This window comes from Propithecus coquereli, unplaced genomic scaffold (assembly GCF_000956105.1).
Source record: "Propithecus coquereli isolate 6110/MARCELLA unplaced genomic scaffold, Pcoq_1.0 Scaffold62, whole genome shotgun sequence".
In the NCBI taxonomy this organism is placed as follows: domain Eukaryota; kingdom Metazoa; phylum Chordata; class Mammalia; order Primates; family Indriidae; genus Propithecus; species Propithecus coquereli.
Genome location: NW_012152174.1, coordinates 1,091,731 through 1,111,818, shown reverse-complemented (window position 1 = coordinate 1,111,818; position 20,088 = coordinate 1,091,731). Strand labels below are relative to the sequence as shown.

Below are 20,088 nucleotides of genomic sequence, written 5' to 3'. Positions count from 1 at the left end.
AGGCCTACCATATGGTCTTCAATGATGAATGATCTGTGGACTTGAAAAGAATTAATAGTCTCAGTCATTGGCTGTCGAATAGATCCAGTTAGCTGATAGTGTTCAGATAGTCTGTGTCTTTTCTGATTTATCTATTTTTTAAGCAGTCATTGAGAGAGCAATGTTAAAATCTCTAACAGTGATTGTGGAATTGTCTGTTTTACCCTTTAGTTCTGTCAGTTTTCACTTCAAGTTACTTTGAAGTAATACATATGTGATTTTTTTTCCCTTCCTGATGAATTGATCCTTTATTCTGGTAATAGTTCTTTTTCTGTATCTTCTGTACATACACATACATGTGTATATATATATATCCACTACACCTTTCTCATGTTTACTATTTGCATGATATATCCTTTTAATATTTTTACTTTAAGCCTAGCTATGTCTTTGTATTTAAAGTACATCTTTGTAGACAGCATGTAGTTGGTCTTACTGTTTTTTTAATCTAGCCTGATGATCCCTACCTTTTAGGTTGAATGTTTAGTCTATTTACTATTAGCATAATTACTAATATTTTGAGATTTAAGTCTACCATCCTGCCCTTTTTTGCCTATTTGTTATATCTGGTTTTTGTTGGTTCATTCCTTTCCTACTTTATTTTGCACCAATTGAATATTTTTTGATATTCCATTTTACTTTCTTCCTTGATGTCTTACCTATATTTCTTTTATTTATTTATTCTTTCCATGGCTTACACTATGATTCCTTAACTTAACCACACCATCTAGGGTTACTATTGTAAATTTATGTAAAGTTTAGAAAACTTGGAAAAATATAGCTCCATTTATCCCATCCCTTTGCGCTATTGTCATATATTGTATTTTTGCTTGTTAGAAGCTCTAAATTACAGCGTTTTTATCTTTGCTTAAACAGTGTGTTGTTATTTAAAGAAATTAAGAAAAGAGGAAGAAAAACTTTATAGTTACTGTGGTAAGCAGAATAATGGCCCCTGGAACATGTCTGTGTCTTAATCTCCATAACTTGTGAATATATTATGCTAGATGGCAAAGGAGAATTAAGAATGCAGGTATAATTAAGGTTGTTAATAAATTGACCCTCAGCTAGGGAGATTATCCTGGATTATCCAAGTAGGCCAGGAGTAATCAAAAGCATTCTTAAAAGTTGAGGAGGGGACAGAAGAGGAAGTCAGAGTGATTCAATTTTAAAATGACTCAGCCTGCTGTTGCTGGCTGTGAAGATGGAAGAGAAGGCCTTGAACCAAGTGTGTAGAAGTCAGAAAAGGTAAGAAAATGGACTTTCCCTGGAGTCTCTGGAAAAGAACGCAGCCCTGCCCACACCTTGATTTTAGTCTGGTAGCTTAACTCCTGGCCTCAAGTGATCCTCTTGTCTCCCTCCCAATGCCAGCTTGAAAAATAAGAAAAAATTAGCCGAGCATGGTGGCGCAAACCTGTAGTCCCAGCTACTCAGGAGGCTGAGGCAGGAGGATTGCTTGGGCCCAGGAATTTGAGGTTGCAGTGAGCTACACTGCACTCCAACCTGACAACAGAGCAAGACCCTGTCTCTTAAAAATTGTGTATCTTTCTGGAATTTATTTTTAAAGTAAACTGTAATCCTGGTGCCACTTGGTGTTTGAAATAAACAAAAAATGTAAACCATAAAAAGATTTAGCAAATGTTTAAGATGACTTTGTAACTGAAACTTGATTAACTAGATAGCTGATATGACCAAAGTGCAGTTAAGATAGAAAAAAAAAATCTATTTGTGTGAAGAGTAGTTCATTCAGAAGTTGCTCTATGTGGATAAAAAGTATGTTGAGAAAGAGTAAGAAAGGAAGCAAGAAGAAGAACAATTCAAAAACTTTTGTAGTGGTCCGGGTGAGAGATGGTTTTGGCTTAGAATAAACGGTGGTGGTGGAAATACAGAGAAGTAGATGGGTGTACATTTTGGAAGTAAAGCTGACAGGTTTGTAGTGTGAGAAGAATTTTGGGTTTCTTAGTTTTTGAGCTGATCAACTGAGTGGGTAACCATGCTGTTTTACTGAGATGGAAAGGGATGGACCAGGGATATGTGGCGAGAGAGAATCAAGATTTCTGTTTTTGTTAGGTTTGGGATACCAAATAGGCAGTCAAGTGGAAATTCAATTGAGCAAGTGAATAAAAGTGTCATAAATGCAAAATGATGGGTTACTTTTTATAGAACGAACTGGGCTCTTTTGAGTTATGACACCAAAACCTGAGGCTTATTGACAATTAAGAAAATACCTGCCTGCCCAATTTCAGCTATTACCTGCTCTCCATGAGCTTCTTTCTCAACAGCACGGATGATATCATGCCTGTAGGATTTTGGTGAGCAGTGAGGTCACATGTACCAAGTGCCTGTGACATAATAAATACTCATGGTGGCAGGTACCTTTATTAGTAAGTTCCCCAGGTCTCAGTTTATCTCTAGAAACACTACAAGTTATTTGATTTTTTTCCCTTGTGATGAGAGGTGGTGAGAAGTGAAGAGAGTAGAGTGGTCCAACTCACATGAAGTCCTTAAAGACTAGAATTTGGTTCTGTGACAATTGAGGAACCACTATAGCTTTCTTTAAAAGTAGAAACATGGTAGAGCAGTATCTGAGGAAAGCAATTAAAATTGTTCTTCAATATGTATAATAAATCTATCTTCAGGTATAAAATATATAATACATAAAATATGTAAGATATATAAATATGCATACTACATTAAAATATAACATATAATACATATGTATATTTGAGCTCTCAGTAGATGACACTTTAAAGTCATTGTTTGATGCTAAAAAAGATCCAGTTGAAATATGAAAAAATGCAGAATACCCACACCTTTGGCAATATGCCTGAAAAATGCTTTCTTGCCTTTGGACCACTTATTGCTGTGACTCTACATTCTCCTACCTAACCCAAGTCAAGACGCCCTTAAGGTCACAAATGACTGATACTTATCTAGAGGATCAACTGTTCTATCTAGAACATTTTTCAGCTACCTCAACATGACGTTCATGTTTACCATCATTAGGAAAAAAGTCAGCTTTGTTGAAACTGCTTTTCTACATGGGTGAACCTTCACCCATTGGTATATTTGGAAGAAACATTAAAGCTCAAACAATAGTTTGGTAGCGTCAACTTGTGTGTAAGAGAAGGCTCGGGCTCCCTCTGGTGGTCATAATGTCTTACTATTTTTATTGAAAAATACTGGTAATGTGGGTGATGAGGTTGTAAGGGTGAAGTGATGTTCTCAGTTAAACAAAACAGGGTGGGAGGGGGTGGGGGGATGGATAAACTCACTCATGGGGGATGGACATGCTTGTAGCTCTGGCTTGGGTGAGGCAGAGGAAAAGGCATTATATGAAACTAAAATGTTTGTACTACCATAATATTCTGAAATTTAAAAAAATAAATAGTCAAAATAAAAAAAAAAAAACAGGAAAAAACCCCCACAAAACACAACTCTGGTATGTTAGCTAAAGATTTAACATGAAGCGGCTGGAAGTGACTCCTAAGCTGTCTTCAGCAGCTGGGCTGTTGAGCTCTGTGGCTTCTGAATGCTTCTTTAATTTGGAGGGGGAAGAAAGGAGAAGAGAAAGACATCTCCTAATTAGGTTTATTCTTGCCACCCAGGAATGTGAAAAGGAATTACTGAGATATTTGTTAAGTGCTTTGAATTCCTTAAATAAAGATGTTTTATAAACTTAACATATTTTCAACTCTAAATTTCTTTAGAGCAGTGGTCAGTATAAAGATGACAAAAGTAATAAAAGTCAAATGCTGCCATATTTATTATTTTACTTTTTAGTATTAGATAGTATACAAAATGTAGTATTATATATACTGAACATATTATGGTTTTTTTAGATAATATAGTTGGAGAGTTTGGGGGATACAATGATGGAGTTTAAATGCTTTGTAAATTTATGAAGTGTTTTTATTTTAGCGTTTTGGAAGAAGAGAAAGTGATTTGTAAATTGTCTCATCAAACTAATTTCTCTGATTAATTTAAAGTGGAATATTTATGCAGATATTTAAATATTTAAAGTGGAATATTTATACCTTATACAAGGTATGGATGAGGGACGCTTTTGAAAAATATTGGGTAAATATTGGCCTGCATGTTTATTTTCTATATATGTCATATCTGTGGACGACTCAGGCTTCTATTTCCTTAGGAACTTATTTGGAGAGTTTCAGTGAAGCATCTACATAATTGAGGGCCTTTTAATTAAGAAAAATGGCTGTTAAAATTCCACAGCTTCCTAAATCCACAAGTTGATGTTGAGCTGCAGATGAGTTCATCCTAAATTATCGATTAAATGTGTGCAGATGTAAACATAAAAATAACATATTCCTCATTAACATGTAGCTTGTGTTTACTTTTGTTAAATCACAGATAGTCTAGCAATCAGAGGAAATCGGCATTTTTTTAGCTTTGGAATTTTTTCTTGCCTTAAAACTGAAATTGCTAGCCATTTCAGAACTCAATTTAGTTAAAAATATGACTATTATGGTGCTGTAGACTAAATCCTGAATCTTTTAGGACCAATATTTACGGCTAGAAGGACTGATGATCTCATTCAGATTAAGATAACATTTCTGCTAATTCTGAGATGGGAGTGAAAGGCGTTTCCTATGAAGTTACGACAGCAGTAATTTTTTAAAAACATGGAAATATTCTTGTTTTTTTTCCCTGATAATTAAGGTAAGAAATTCTCTTGGCTTAAAAAAAAAAAATCAGAAAAAAGAGAAAAGTATAAATAAAAAAATAAAACTGCCTGCAATTCCAGCACTCAGAACATCTACTGTTATCAGTTTTTTTTATCTTGTTCATACTCATCTCTCACCACTAGGCCTGGTGTGGTGGTCACGGCATGCATGTTCTTCTTGCCTCTCATTACTTTTTCTCATTCTCCCTCTCTCCTCCCTAAAAGCACTCAGCTTTGAATTTCATGCCACCAAATTATAGCACTGAACAAACCTCTTTGTATTACTCGTTGTCATCAGCTGTACCCTGGGTCACTTTCCTCATTGAAGATTTAGTTCCTGCTGCCATCACTCTCTCCAATGTTATTTCAATATTCACATAATGAATCTTTACAATAAAAAAGCTCTCAGTTACACCACCCAACCATAGCCACTTAATTCCAAGGTCATATCCTTGACTAGTGGCTTTCAACTGGGGAAATTTTGCCCCCCGACCCCCAGAACATTTGGCAATGTCAAGACGTTTTGGGTTGTCACACTGGGGAGGTGCTGCTCATCATCCTGCAACGCATAGGACAGCCTCCAACAACAGAGAATTATTACTGAAAATGTCAGGAGTGCTGTGGGTGAGAAACCCTGCTATACCTTGAAGACAGCTAATGCCCTTCCTATTGTACCTTCCTGAAATAAGAATAATTATCAGTTAGAATAGCTTTCTAACCTAGATTTTATGTAATGCTCTAGACCAGGGGTGGGGAACATTTTCATGTTGGAAGGCCGCATTAATTTAGCTGTAATCAAATAAGGCTGTATTCAAGAAACTTCAATTAGGTATACTTAAAAATGTACGTTATTTTGTAAAAATCTATATACTTAATTTCAAAAAATGAAAACTATTAATTGTAAAGTTAACCTTTTGATGACTTTGTGTCTTCTTTTTGTCGGAAAGCATTTGAGTATTTGGTTGCAGCATGGAGGTCCACAGTTGATCCTCTAGATGGGTATCAGTCATTTGTGATCTTAAGGGTGTCTTGATTTGGGTTAGGTAGGAAAATGTTGATTTGCAACAATAAGTTGTTGAAAAGCAAGAAAGTGTTTTTTTTGGGTACGTTGCTAAAGGTGTGACTATTCTGCATTTTTCCATATTTCAGTTGGATCTATTTTAGCATCAAACAATGACTTTAAAATGTCATCTACTGAGAGCTCAATCGATTCCATCTGTAGTTCTTTAGGTGCCTTGTTGATATCTACTAGGTGAGGCTGAATACTAATTTGAGTGTGATGTCATGATTCTGAAAGTCAGTGAACTTTTCATTGTATTTTCCAATTAATAGGTCTATAACAGCTACATATTCTTCAAATGATTCACCTGTGTCATCCTGCTCATTAATGACCTTTGCTAACTGGGAAAAGGTCAAAATTTCCTTTTGAAGATGTGTTTTGGAAAAAGATAGCTTTTTTTTGAAATGCTTGGATTTTTTTTGTCACATATCATATATAGACTTTGTTTTACCTTGCAAAGAAACATTCAAGTTGTATTGATTTGACATGATATCACAGAAATGCTGCATTCCTATAGACACTTTCTTTCAGTAATTCACATTGCTGATCTGTTCTTCATAAAATTTAACAATCTGTTCTCGCAGAGGTAAAACTTTGGCTAACACCTGTCCCTACAATAGCCAATGCACTTTATTTTTTTTTTTATTTTTTTTGAAACAGAGTCTCACTCTGTTGCCTGGAGTAGAGTGCCATGGCGTCAGCCTAGCTCACAGCAACCTCAAACTCCTGGGCTTGAGCAATCCTACTGCCTCAGCCTCCCGAGTAGCTGGGACTACAGGCATGCGCCACCATGCCCAGCTAATTTTTTCTATATAGATTTTTAGTTGTTCAAATAATTTCTTTCTGTTTTTAGTAGAGATGGGGTCTCGCTCTTGCTCAGGCTGGTCTCGAACTCCTGACCTTGAGCGATCCACCCGCCTCGGCCTCCCTGAGTGCTAGGATGACAGGCGTGAGCCACCGCGCCCGGCCGCCAATGCACTTTAGAATAAAGCAAATGCACACGGAATACCTCAGTGTTCGCCTTTGGCATATTACAAAACTGATGATGCCATGTTGCATTTGTGGGAATATAGTTAACAATACTTTTAACTTGTAGCAAAGTGTCACTTAACATATTAATAGTAGCTTTAACACAGAGATTTTGCTGATGCAGGATACAATGAAAAGAAATGAGAGCATCTGGATCTGTTAATACTTTTTTTTATCTGTGCGGTAAACCCTTCATGTTTTCTTGTCATGGAAGGTGCACTGTCTGTACATACACTCACTAAATTTACCAAATTCAGTCCCACTGCACAACATTTATCTTGAAAGTTTTGAAGATAGCTATTCTCTGTACTGTTTGCAAGAGTGCCCAAAGTAAGTAACTCTTCGTAGCAAAGAAAATCTTCTGTTATGACCCAAATAAAGTATAAAATCTGTGCTGAGCTAGTAGTATCAGTTGATTCATCCAAAGCAGTTGAATAATATATATTTTCCTTTTGAAGTATTGCATGAAGTTGTTCTGTTAAGTTGAAGACTAATTCATGCTGCCGATCAGTTGTAGTTTCCCTTGAAAGAGGCAATTGTACTTTGAAACATTATAAGGGTCTAAGCATCCTACAACTTCAACAATGCATTCTTTCACAATTTCTACATTGCTGAATGGCTTCCCTTTTTTCCCCGAGTATATAAGCTACTTTATAAGTTGCTTCGGTGGCATTATTTCCAGGTATTGTTGCTGCCTGAAAGAATTGTCTTTGCTTTTGCTTTTCATCTTTTAATTTCTGCACTATGACCTTTCGTGCTTCTCCCTCTAATTTAAAATATTTGTGGTCCTTGTGAGTGTTATAATGCTGATGAGCATTGAATTTAATGTTGACATTGCAGTATCACAAAGCAAGCAAATCATCTTATCTTTAGCAGAAACAAAATGATATTGCAATTCCCAATCCTCATGAAAAAGTGTGTTTTCTTCCTTCATCAGTCTCTTGGTCTTTGACATGATGGGCTGTTAAGCAGACAGAATTAAAAAATACTGTGGAGCTGTGCAGCTATTCACGAATTCCACTTCAAACAGAAACACAGTGCACTGTTGTCAAAAGCTGATAATAGACTGGTGTACTCGACCCCCATAAACTCTCACCAACCAGCCTCGTGTGGTAGTGGCACCAGTCAGGCAGGGGAAGTTAAAAGGCAATCATGAGTGTAGCAGCTGTCAATTTAGCCCTTAGAGCTTACTAATGTTGTAATTGTGCTGGTCAATCTGGGAGGATTATTTTGTTGTGACTTATTTTATTCTTTGGTATTTTAAATCTGTTCATTTTAAAAATATAAAAGATGAACAAAAATCTATTAATAAAAGGATTTGTTCTATAAAATTTATATTCAGTCAAAAGACCTTAAGGACCTCAAAGGCCACATGTGGCTGAAGGCTGCAGGTTCCCCACTTCCGCTTTAGACTATTGGGTGACTTTCTGTGAGAGTCAGATGCTGGGGTATAGTTCCAACAGAACCATCATTCTCTCAGAATGGAATAACAGCTTAGTGCGTTTTAATATTAGCACCTTCTCTGACTGTATCATTTAATGGGTTAACATGTGGCGAATCAGACCAGCCAAATGTAGGAAAGGTAGATTCCATACAGGAAATCCTTATAAAGAAGCAGTTTTTATGATTTTTTTTAAACATACAGTTTCATTCTTATGACAAAATCTACATTTAACAGTACCATACGTGGTCTAAGACCTAGGCTTCACCTCTTCTTCCTTATCTTCCATGTTTTATCTCCATTTAAGTTGATTAAAAGGTCTTCACAGTCAGATTTTTTTTTTTTCTTGCAAAAGAAAAACCATTTGGTCAATTCTATGGCTAGAAAGTAGCTTACGGTATTCCGTGGGCTCAGAAGGCCCTACCGGAATGCCTCAGTAGTGCCCTTATAACTGAGAAAAATGAAAGCATTGCGGATGTCATACGTTGCAAGTGATATTGAGCCCCCAAATGCTCATGCAGATTAATAATGTAAAATTCCACAGGACAGAGTGTATCAGTGGCTTTGCTTCGCCCCAGACCTTTTAATTGTTAGTGTTTGAGTGCTTTCTTTGGGCCCATTATTAGACCCCAGTTCTCTTGAAGGGACTGATAAAAGCTTATTTTCTCACTAGGAAAAAAAATCATTCTGTGGCAACAATTGCAGTGATAATAGATTGCTAGTGTTCATTGCTACAGTGGAGAGTAACAATTAATACAACAGAGAGCGGCAAACACATGAAGGCTGCTTTTGGGTCTAGGAAGTTAGTGGTATAATGTTTACTCAAGTAGTTCTTGGAGGAGAAAAGATTTGTGAGGTCGATAGTTAGGGATGGAGAAGGGAATACAGAGGATGGCAGCAAACGCCAAGGCCACAGATAGCTTGTAGCATTTGCAGGCCCAAGTTTTGATGTGGAAATGCAACACCAACCATAACATGAGATGGGTCATTGGTACGTAGTCTGTCACCTGGGCCATCCCATCAGTTGCTTTTCCCTTATGGTTTTTGCTTCTACTAGGTAATCACAGATCATGTTGGGACTGTTTAGAATCAGGTGAGTTCTTCTTTTGTCTTTATAAATATATATTAATAGAAGGACCAGAAACAGAAGCCCCGAATCATTCTTCGCTGTACAGTCGCCACTGGAGGGTGTGTGGATATGGCTGTGCAAGTCTGAGCTCTTTCATTTAATGCAGCTTTGGTTATGAGTGGGTTTTATGTGATCTTTCTTCAGTGGCAGTAGCAGATAAATTACTTGGTGTCTTTGTACTAACCATCACATTAGCTCTCCCTGCCCAATGTTTCTTTGTCTGGTCTCAGCTGGCAAATAAGAACTTCACAGTCTGAAAACTATTAAAGTTAGCTATTAGGTTGCTAGATGAAGCATGTTTGCTGAGATGAGTGTTATTCTCTCCATTTATAGGAGAAGTCCCGATATCCAAGCAAAAGAAGAGTTATGGAAGCACATTCAGTGAGTACTGGGTTTTATTTTTTTCATTGTTTTAAAACCCACGTAGTTTTAATGCAGCTACAAGAAAGACCCCTGATACTGAGAGGCAGCCTCAGGCTGAAGCCTGCCAAATAGTCTTGTTACCATCTTGTGTGGAGCACATGGTGGTGGTGCCTTTCCATGCCAGCCACCTGTCTACAGGCAGCCCTGCCACCTCCTCACTTAAGGTCACTTAGTTTCGCCTGTAAGTGGACCTCAGACAGGCCAAAAAATTAGAAATAAATACCAAGGAAAACAAATTCAGAAGAATAAAAGACAACCACCAGAGGAGAGAAGCAGATCCTTTATAGAGAAATAGGGAATGACTGAAGAGTCTGGATGTAGATGAACTAAAAGAAGGCAAAAAGCTACAGGAAAAGTTTTCCTTCTGTTTTTTTTTTTTTCTTGAATACAGTCTAGTTTTTAAATCTTTGTTCCAGCTTATATTACTTTTACTGACACTGTGTTTTGGGACAAGGTTACAAAGGGAAAACTTAATCTGATTATAAAAGATATTAGCGTTTATACCAATATCACAACTATCATTTTCTTGATTATTCCTTTCTAGAAAGGAACTTGTAGATCCATCTGGATTGTCAGAAGAACAATTAAGAGAGATTCCATACACTAAAATAGAGTGAGTATATTTTTGAAAATTCTTTTACAAAAGTTTTATTAGTGTTTATGAGTAATCCATTCTTACTCTTCTGTTGTGTTTCATGTAGTGCTTTAATTTGTCTTTGTATTTTAGCCAAAATTAAAGGTGACTGTATGGAAAGAAGTAGATAAGGGTGTATTAAAGCTCATTATTATTATTGTGCACCACAATCACTATCATCTCCCATTAGCTGCCTATTTGTATGTGGTAGGTACAAAGGAACTTTTGATGATTAATGTCAGTTTTAAAATAATTTTTTTCTGAGATATTCATTGATTGGGGACAAAGTTTATTTTTATCCATTATTTTAAAACCAAGAGAATTATGTTTACCACAAAAACTCTTGTCATATAAGCCCAATCCAATCCCTGTCATACAACTAGCATATCTGAACAGGCTTCGGGAGAACATAACAGGATTTCCTAGTCACCCGTCAGGATAGGACACACTATACCTATTTACTGTGTTCTGCCTTGCTACGTAATTGGTTAGGAGGAAGCGAGTGCCTGCTTTATTTTGCTTCTGCACCCCATGCTGCTTTCCCACCTCAGTCAAATAGCAGGTTGGTATACCCCGGCTACCCTCTGCCCCCATCTTTAGGTGAATTCTTTTTTTTATTATTAAGGTATATTGACAAATAAAAATTGTATATAATGTTTTGATATACGTATACATTGTGAAATTATTAAATCAAATTCATTACCATATTTATCATCTCACATAATTCTTTTTTTGTGGTGAGAACATTTAGGATCTACTCTTAGCAATTTTCAAATAAAGATTGAATTCTTAATGACAGGCTACTTAGTAGCTAGGACAATGACCAACTTTTTCTGATAGGAATGTCATTTTGTCTGCACTATAGAATTTTTTTTCTTCCACACTATTAAAAAGAATTCAACCATGGGGAATAATTTCATTTAAAATTTGGTGGTTAAAAAATACACACACACACACACACACACACACATATATATAAAGAGTTCATCTTCACATATGGTCATGGGAGCATTTTTTGTTAACTTGTAAAATTTGTCACTCAGTCTTTCAAAGGCCACAGGAGTCAAATTCTTTTTAAAACTCTGAAAGTCATTATTCTTTTTTGTGGTTTCAATATTAAGGAAGAACTCCAGATCATCCTGTTCTGCCTCCCAGGGTGTGTTCTCATGTTTTCTGGTTGCTCGTTCAGGACGCAGGGCGACCCGGTCCGCATCAGGCACTCCCATTCGCCGCGGAGCTACCGCCAGTACCGCCGGTCCCAGTGTTCGGACGGGGAGCGGTCGGTTCTCTCGGAGGTGAAGTAAGTGGCAGGCCCAGCACGTCACCACCGTCAGGGCTCCAGATGCAGAGTGCAAGAGAACTTTCCGTGCTGATGGAAATGTTCTCTTTCTACACTGTAGCCCTATTCCAACTTAATTTCTGTTTCCAATCATTAATTCTGAAACTCACTCTCTGCAGTTCGAAAACGGAACTTGTACCGCCGCTTCCGGTGACCCGTTCTTCGGATGCTCAGGGTTCTGGTGGCTCTGCAGTTCATCAGGTCAGTAAAGATGAGGTTTCAAGAAGGTGTTGTACTGCTGACAATTTTGAGAAGCTTCCTGTGCTTGGGTAAGGTAGGGCAGTGAATCTTTAGCTTCCTTCTGAGATTCTGCATTTTAAAAGAACACGCAGAGAGCATGGGAAGAGAAGGCAGGAGGAGTGCATGATGCAGAGCCAAGGCACAACCTGGGAAGAGTTCTGCTGGAGGGAGAGGTAGACGTAGTGGGGTGAAGCCCAGGGTAACAAAGATTGTAAGATCGTTTGGAGCCAGAATAAAGAAACAATAGCTTCAATAATTAAAAACAAACAAGCTAAAAACCCAAAAAACCTTTTAGGTATTGTTTTGGGCCAGAGAAACAAAGAGAAAGAGATAGACTCACAGGGGGCAGATGTGCTGTTGTGAACTGACAGCAGACAGAAAAATTGCTCAAGTCCTATTTTATTTCTGCCTTCTCCATCAAGGAGAATTACTTTTATCCTGGAAATGTTTTTAAAATGTGATTAAAAAGCAATTCAGGGACATAGAGCACGTAGCTGCCTTAATAAAGTCAATTTAACACTCAGCTGAATTAGACAGATGTATCAGGGGAGCAAACAGACATAATTCAAGAAGGTGTTTGACACCATCTCTCATGGTATAGTTTTTAAAAAGATGGAAAAAATGTGGGCTGCGTGAGACAGTTGGATGGATTTATATCTGGTTAAACAACCACACTAAAAACAAAGTTGATGTTTATATGATGGATCAGTGTCAGCCTGTTGTTTGCAGTGGTTTTCAGTCTTGGATCACTTCTGTTTCTTGCCCCATAAAAATGTATGTAAGCAATTGTACAGCTTTGTATAGAAATCCAGGGAGTTCATGAACCGCCTAAGCAGTGCCCATCATGTGCTGCCCTGTTTGCCCTGTCTCATTTTTATCAAAGACTTGAGCAAGGCCTGTGCTAATTTAGGTTGGGTTCCCTAGAAACAGATTCTGAGGTGGAGATTTGCTTGTAGGAAATTTATTGGAAGGTACCCTCAGGATCAACACGTGTTAGGGAGTGGAAGACAGTTTAGGCAGAAGAGTTGAACTGTGTAATACAATCCCACCAAAGACATCAGTTGATCCCAAAGGGAGCTCTAGAGCTCTGAGATGGCCCTTTAGATTCATCCCACGTTGACACAGCAGGTTGGACCTCCATATCCTCACAGTCACCATGTAGCAGTCATTGGATAAGGGTTCCCCTGGGAGGGGGCAAACCTTGGGATCGGGGTTCAGTTTTGAGCTGCACAGCAGCCTAATATTCCCAGCTGCTGGGAGAATGAATGCCTCAGTCTGAAATGGAGGTCTGAGCACTTAACGCAGCTATTACAGTCTGCATATTTGATTAGATAAATCTGGGTAGCTAATAGGCTGTCCAAACAACTTGTTTCAAGTTGATAGCACTTTTTCAAAAATTATATTTGCATTCAAACTGACCTGTATTATTTGTCTCCTCATCTGCATTATTTGTATCTCCTAATCTCTACAACTTGTATGACTTTGAGCATCCTACTTCTAGGCCTCACTTTCTTTTTAAAAATTTAGTATTTTTAATTACTTATGGTTACATAATAGTTGTATATCCTTTATGGGGTACATTTGATATTTTGATACAGGCATACAATGTGAATTAATCAAGTCAGGGTAATTGGGGTATCCATCACCTCAGGCATTTAACATCTCTTTGTGTTAGGAACATTTAAATTCTACTCTTAGTTATTTTAAAGTATACCCTAACTTATCGTTGATAAGCACCAATTTCTATACAGTGTAGACAGCCTACCTTTTAGGGTTATTGTGATGATTTATAAGCAGTTATCTTTCAAAGGTTTTTTTTTTTTGTCTTAAATTTTAGGTAGTCTCTACAAATAGGAATTTTTATTTTATTATATTTTTGCTTTTCCAACTACTCTATACTCCTTAACTCTATACTTCCTCACCATCACTCAGGAATTTTAAAATTTATTCACATTGTATGTTGAAAGATTAGCTTTTACTTTGCTGGACACAGGAATAGCTCACATGCGTCTTCTGATCAATGGCACTGATTCTAAGCCCGTCTCTAGGACAACTTTGCTTTTGAATTCAACAAATCCAAGCAATCAGTAAACTATAGCCTATGGGCCAATCTAGTCTGCTGCCATTTCTGTACAGCCCAGGAGCTAATAATGGTTTTTATACTTTTAATGGGTTTTTAAAAATAAACAGTAATACATGACACAGGATGTAGTGTACTACCTGGCTCTTTTCAAAAAATGTTTGCTGAACTAGGCCTAAACATATAATATATAAAAGTAAACGGGTAAAACAATTAAAAATTAAGTAGGCACTATGAAGAAACAAAGTCCTGAGCTACAGAATCAACAGGGTGACCTCACTTTAGATATTTAAGGTGGCCAGAAAGGCCATCTCAGAAAGTGCCATTTAAAGCTGAGCCCTAGAAGGTAAGGGACCAGCCATGTGAGTGGGCACAAGGCTGATCTAAGCAGAGGAGAAAACATGGGGAAAATGCTGACTCTGGAAAGGCCCTGGGTATTTGAGGAGCTGAAAGACCAATCTGGACTGAGCATAGTGAGGTGGGGAGGGAGGGAGGTAACACAAGGCCTTAAAGGCTATGGGAAAGGGTTTGGATTTTATTTTATTCTAAGTGCCAAAAAGAAGCCATTAATCCGGCTGCCACGTAGAGGAGCTGGAATGACCAGTGGAAGCAGGGAAGTTGCACTTCCTAAGTTCCACCATGGTGCCAGACTTCTGGCAGTGGCATGCCCTACACCTCACCTGGCCTTTTCACACAAAGGCTGGTAAGAGTGGGGTAGATTAGGGACTCATTTCCTTCTGGTCTGCAGACAGAGGGGACAGATTCTATCTTAGACAAACCTACAAGGGTTTGTTTTAGGTCACCTCCTAGCTCCTTTTCTGGTGATTCTTTTGCTATAGTCTCTATTCTTCTCTCACTTGCACTAGTTTTCTCTGCAGACAACCTAGAAATCTTCCATCCAAAGATGGATTCATACTTCCTGTGCTAGGCAGACTTGGTGCTTCTTTGAATGTCAGTAAAACAAACTAAGCAAGTCATAGGAACAGGCGAATGATTACTTCTTAAAGCGTAATTTGTATTTAGCCCAAACCCATCTCAAAATAACAGAATTCTGGACAGTATAGCCCATTATGTGTGGAGATATACTTTTGGGCAAGGAAACATGCTTGTGGCATGGGGAACCTGCGGCCTCGGGGCCACACGTGGCCTTCTGGATCCTTGAGTGTGGCTTTTTGACAGAATCCAAATTTTAAAGAACAAATCCTTTTCATAAAGGATTTTATTACTTGGAGGTGAGAGCAGGAGGAGTGAGCAGAGAACGGAGCTGTTGTGAAGTACGGTTAGTGCCATTTTCAGGGTCCCCACCTATGGCTGTAGGAGACGTATAAGACCTAATTCCAGAAGTACTGGATGTGGGGCGCAGGCTCTGGTAACTCAGCTCCCCTTTTCTCCAATGATGGGGCCACTCGTATTACAAGACCTCTCGAGTCCTCTGTCCTCATAAAATGACAGGTATCTCCATTCCCAAGACATCATTTCATGCAGTGGCTCCTGAAAATATAATCAGGGGATTAAAAATTACCCAACTCTCTGTTCTCCTAATCTCTGCCCCTGCTTGGAAAAGTGGGAAGGAAGGTTGAAAGCCTGATTTAGAAATTATCTACCCAAGGACACTTATTTGGTTAATTATGCCTAATTTTAATGAATAAAACTCTCATTATACACACAACTGTCAGACTTAACTATATTAAGCAACATGTGTTTATTAAACACATAAACTGTTTATTTTCTGTTATGTATTTAGAAGGAATATTTGAACAGTTTTTGGTAGTATACTTTTTTGAGTTATAACTTGGTATCTTAAATGGAAGACAAGCTTTAGTAGTTTCTGATGTTTTAATAAAAATACCTGATTTGGCTGTACTTCCTTCTTAATCTTTTTTTCAAATATATTTTTAGAGAAGAAACGGGTCTAAAGACAGCCTGATTGAAGAAAAGTCTCAGACATCCACAAACAACCTAGCTGGGAAACACACAGCAAAAACAGTAAAAACTGTCCAAGCTTCCCGCCTCAAGCTAGAGACTTGATCATGGAGAAGGGCCGGGGATGGGGGTGGGGAGGGTGTATGTGCCACTGGTACTTTTGAAACTGTGAATTAGGTTATTTTATTCAAATATCTTGGACCTGCAAGTATTTCTTCAGCAACTTTTGATTCTTTTAAAGGTTAAGCTACAGCATACATGTGCTGAAGGGCCTTTTTAACTGGAAGGATAGTTTTGTAAAAATTGACTTAATGCCACATTTTCCTTCCTGAAACAAAGTATCTTGTGCCTGCATTTGCTACTACCAACACCAGATGCTGCCGATCAAGGTTCTGGAATTCTGGACTGCAGCTTGCTTGTTGTGCAATACTACATCAAGTGGAAGGAGAAGTCTTCCCAACTCTGGCTGATTCTCAGAGTGGCCAGATGCACAAGGACTGAGGCTTCACTTTCAGACTGCAGATATTTTTATTCCTATAAGTATTAAGTTCTTTGTAATACTGTATTTTGTGGTGTTATGTTCTACCAGTTATTTACAAATGATGTAAAAAGCTTTGTTTGTTAAGTGTTGCTTTTAGTTTCTTAAGTGTCCTTGTGTTTTCAGAAAAAAAGAAAAGGCTAAGTGTGGATTTCAGTTAACCTCAGATTGTCAACCTCAAATGGTCCCTGACCCTCCCTGGCCATCTAACTTGCCCACTCTCCCCAATGGCTATTTCAGACCTTTCCTCTCCCCAGATGACTTTGCAACTTACAGGGAAAGTATTTATGCAAGACACCTTTTATCATACCCTTATCACATACAATCCCTTTCCTGTCCCTCCACCTGTGCTTTTGGAGTCCACCTCTTCCTTCTCATGATTCGCCTCTGCTCTCTCCTGTGTTAATGTATCCCACCTCTTTAAGCTAGATCCTTGCTACTTGGTTTGAAACTTGACCAAGATCTAAAAATTAAGCCGCAAGATTCACAACCACAAATCCCTCTATAGCTACTATTATTTTTCTCTCCCATTCTCAGCTAATTTTCTTCAGAGGACTACCTTTGGTCAGTGCCCTCAATTCATCTAATCCCCATTTTAAACTATCTCTAATATGGATTCTTACTACTCCACTAAAATCACCATGTCATTAGATCCCAAGGAGACTTTTTAGGACTTGTAATGTTCCTTTTGCTTCTGTGCTGTAATGCTGTTTTGTTCCTACCATTCAGACCATCCTTCGCAACTCATCCTGTTCTACTATGCCATTAGTTATTGAAGTTTCTCAAATTTCAGACCTACGCCCTCCTTCCTCTACCCCAGGCAGATCTCATTTATACCCATGGCCTTAAGGTTAGACTACAGACTTGTGTTCTACTGCCAGGACAGTAATTTAAATTCAGTTAGTTACATGCCACTACTCCCTAGCTAGATCCAGTGCCATTATGCTTGTGAATGTTCAAAGCGAGACACCCACCACTCATTATGAACACCTCCTAATTGGCTTTGCCCTCAAACTATAAACAATCTTATTTAACTTATTTTGCCACTGTTCCAAGCTGGTCATCTCTTGCCTAAACAGTAGTGGCCTAATAGCACCACTTACATCCCTTTTCTTACAAATCTGATTTCTACCATGTATTTCCCTTGCATGCTTTAATAAAGCTGGGAGCCTTAAGTGGTCTGGGTTCTTTACCTACCTCTTTTAAGACATGTAACAACCCCACCTCCCTTAATAGCCAGCTTACAAGCCTCATCACATTCAATTCCAAAACAGGAAGAGAGAAAGCAGCCAAAACTCTCAGAGCTCTTGGACTCATGGTTGTATCTTTTTTCTAGCCAAAGGTGTCTCTCCATGTCATTCCCCCACTTTTGCTTTGCCCCCCCCCCCAAAACCCTACCTTCAGTCTTAGCTCTGCTTTCTCAGGTTTCCCTCACCTGGTGAAATCCTACCATGGGATTCATCTCACGATGGATGGAAGTTTTGCATTTGTGATGACATTCCCTCCACTCGGCTGTAAGCTTCCAAAGGGAGGAATTGTGTTGTGCTTACCATTGTGTTCTCAGCTCCTAGTACATCACTTTCAATAAAATCTTTTGAATGCCTGAACACACTATTTGTTCTTTCCTGCAAAGTTTAAGCCAACCTTAAGTGAACATGAACAATCTAGTTGGAAAACAAAGTACGCAGTGAGTGCAGGTAAAGCACACATTTGATCTAAAAATCACCTAATCTAGTTCTATCATGAGTCACTGGAAGAAAGCACTTACTTCTCTTTGGGCCAAGCACAGGCTATCTTAAGGCTATCAGTTACGGTAACAGCAGTTAATATTGATCTTAACTGCTGAGGTTTAACAACTTTTATGTTGCTGGGCGAAGGGGGAAAAGAAACCCTTTAATTTTTCAGTAATAGCTATTATCTGGCAGTTAATCATTTAAAACAAATCTCAAGCACATTAAAATATTTATTCATATCCCCATTGTCTTAAATGTTTATGGGCCATTCAAAGGCAATTATTTCAGTACTCCTCACGCTCCCAGAATTTCTAAGCGATCCAATCAACTCTTGCGAAGATCAAATTTTCAAAATCCTCACCAAGGACATCCTAAGAGAAAAAAATAAAGCACTTAATTTGACCAGGAAGTATTTACATTTGTCACATCTTGATAAAGAACTTGGTAATAAAACTCTCATTACATGCTTTTAGTATTGCTTATGTATTTCCAGATTTGGCTCTAAATGTCAAGATAAAACATATCTGAAATTTGGCAGGTTTTAAAATCTAGCTACTACACAAAAAAAACACAAATATTAAGAGATCCAGAACGCCAGTACTGTGTATATTTGTTCCTCTGGGATACTGAGAAAAAACAAAACTGTCACAAAAAAAAGAGCTGGGAGGCTGTCCCCTTTGCTGTTAACATCATCTTGATAATTACAGATGTAGTACTAATACCAATGAGCCATTAATGCCATTTTAATACTAGAGAGGGCACCTCAATTTAAAAGGTGATGAAAGCCCCATTACTAAGTGCCTTATGGTGTAATTACAATATCACACTACCTTAAGTGACCTTGGTGTTCCCACGTGGTTCTCAGCTAGCAGCAGTCTATGCTTCAAGCATCCATCTTCACCTGAACAAAAATTAGTTAAAACTGGTTAAAAGAAACCATATTCTTACCGCTGGCAGGCTCGAGATCACATGTGTAAACAAAAGCGTTAACTGTTACTTACGCAGCTCCTACACCAAAGATACCAAATTTAAGGGCAGGAAAAGGCTGCAAAGCATTTAATTTACGCCTTTTTTGACACCACATCCACTAGTTTCGAAAGTGAATGGGCAACACAAAGGCTGCACTTACTGCATAGGTTGCTGATTGGCCCAGAAATTAACTGTTCTGATAAAAGGTTGAATGGGAACAATTTCTCTGCGGAGAAATTTCCTCCTATGGTTCAAAACCGAGTTCGTAATGAAAATTAAAATGCAAAGTAGTTTTTACATGCTTGGTTAAAATTCTTAAAAGCCCGAGGCAGCTGGTTTTTCTCGCAACATCAAAACTCACCTGCAGAACTGGCGATACTCAATACCCGCCAAGTGCTGCACCTGGAAACGTTTTAAATCATCTGCACCTTAAATGGCGCTTTGCTTCTACACTAATTTTACACCGTGGCAGGGAAGGCATAAAGGCAGTTATACCGCGCAGCCTTTTTACTCACACGAAAAAAACCCCAAACCGCTTCTATTAAAAACTCCCCGGCATACAGTCGATGATCAATAAACACAAATCCATTTAACGACTCTCCCCATTTCCGGGCAAGGGGACGCAGGCCGAAGGCCGCCTACGGCCCTCCCGCGGTCCCCCGGAGATTGTGGCCGAGGCCAGGTCGCCGCCCTCCACGCGCTCACGGTCAGAGAGCCTCGGACGCCGCCGCGGACGCTTCTCCAGGCTCACGGTGGCGGCTGCCCTGCCTGGCGCCGCGGCGTTGGGGGGCCACGCGGCCCGCCCAGGCCAGCCGCCATCCCACAGC

General features: G+C 38.6%; 1 protein-coding gene and 1 long non-coding RNA gene across 2 annotated transcripts in view; one reads left to right on the top strand and one right to left on the bottom strand.

Moving 5' to 3' along the window:
• The window catches only part of EPB41L4A (erythrocyte membrane protein band 4.1 like 4A), a 311,568-nt gene extending 295,316 nt beyond the window's left edge, over positions 1-16,252 (top strand). Inside the window, exons 19-23 of the mRNA XM_012659525.1 lie at positions 9,716-9,763; positions 10,350-10,418; positions 11,629-11,739; positions 11,898-11,979; positions 15,998-16,252. Coding sequence (XP_012514979.1) covers positions 9,716-9,763; positions 10,350-10,418; positions 11,629-11,739; positions 11,898-11,979; positions 15,998-16,126 — 439 coding nt within the window. The 3' untranslated portion in view covers positions 16,127-16,252. The remainder of the gene's footprint in view (positions 1-9,715; positions 9,764-10,349; positions 10,419-11,628; positions 11,740-11,897; positions 11,980-15,997) is intronic.
• Positions 16,253-18,530: 2,278 nt separating this feature from the next.
• Positions 18,531-20,088, bottom strand: LOC105822539. Its single transcript, XR_001138108.1, has 3 exons — positions 19,623-20,088; positions 19,123-19,193; positions 18,531-18,663 (listed from the first exon to the last, which is right to left on the bottom strand). It is a non-coding gene; the product is annotated as an uncharacterized LOC105822539 (long non-coding RNA).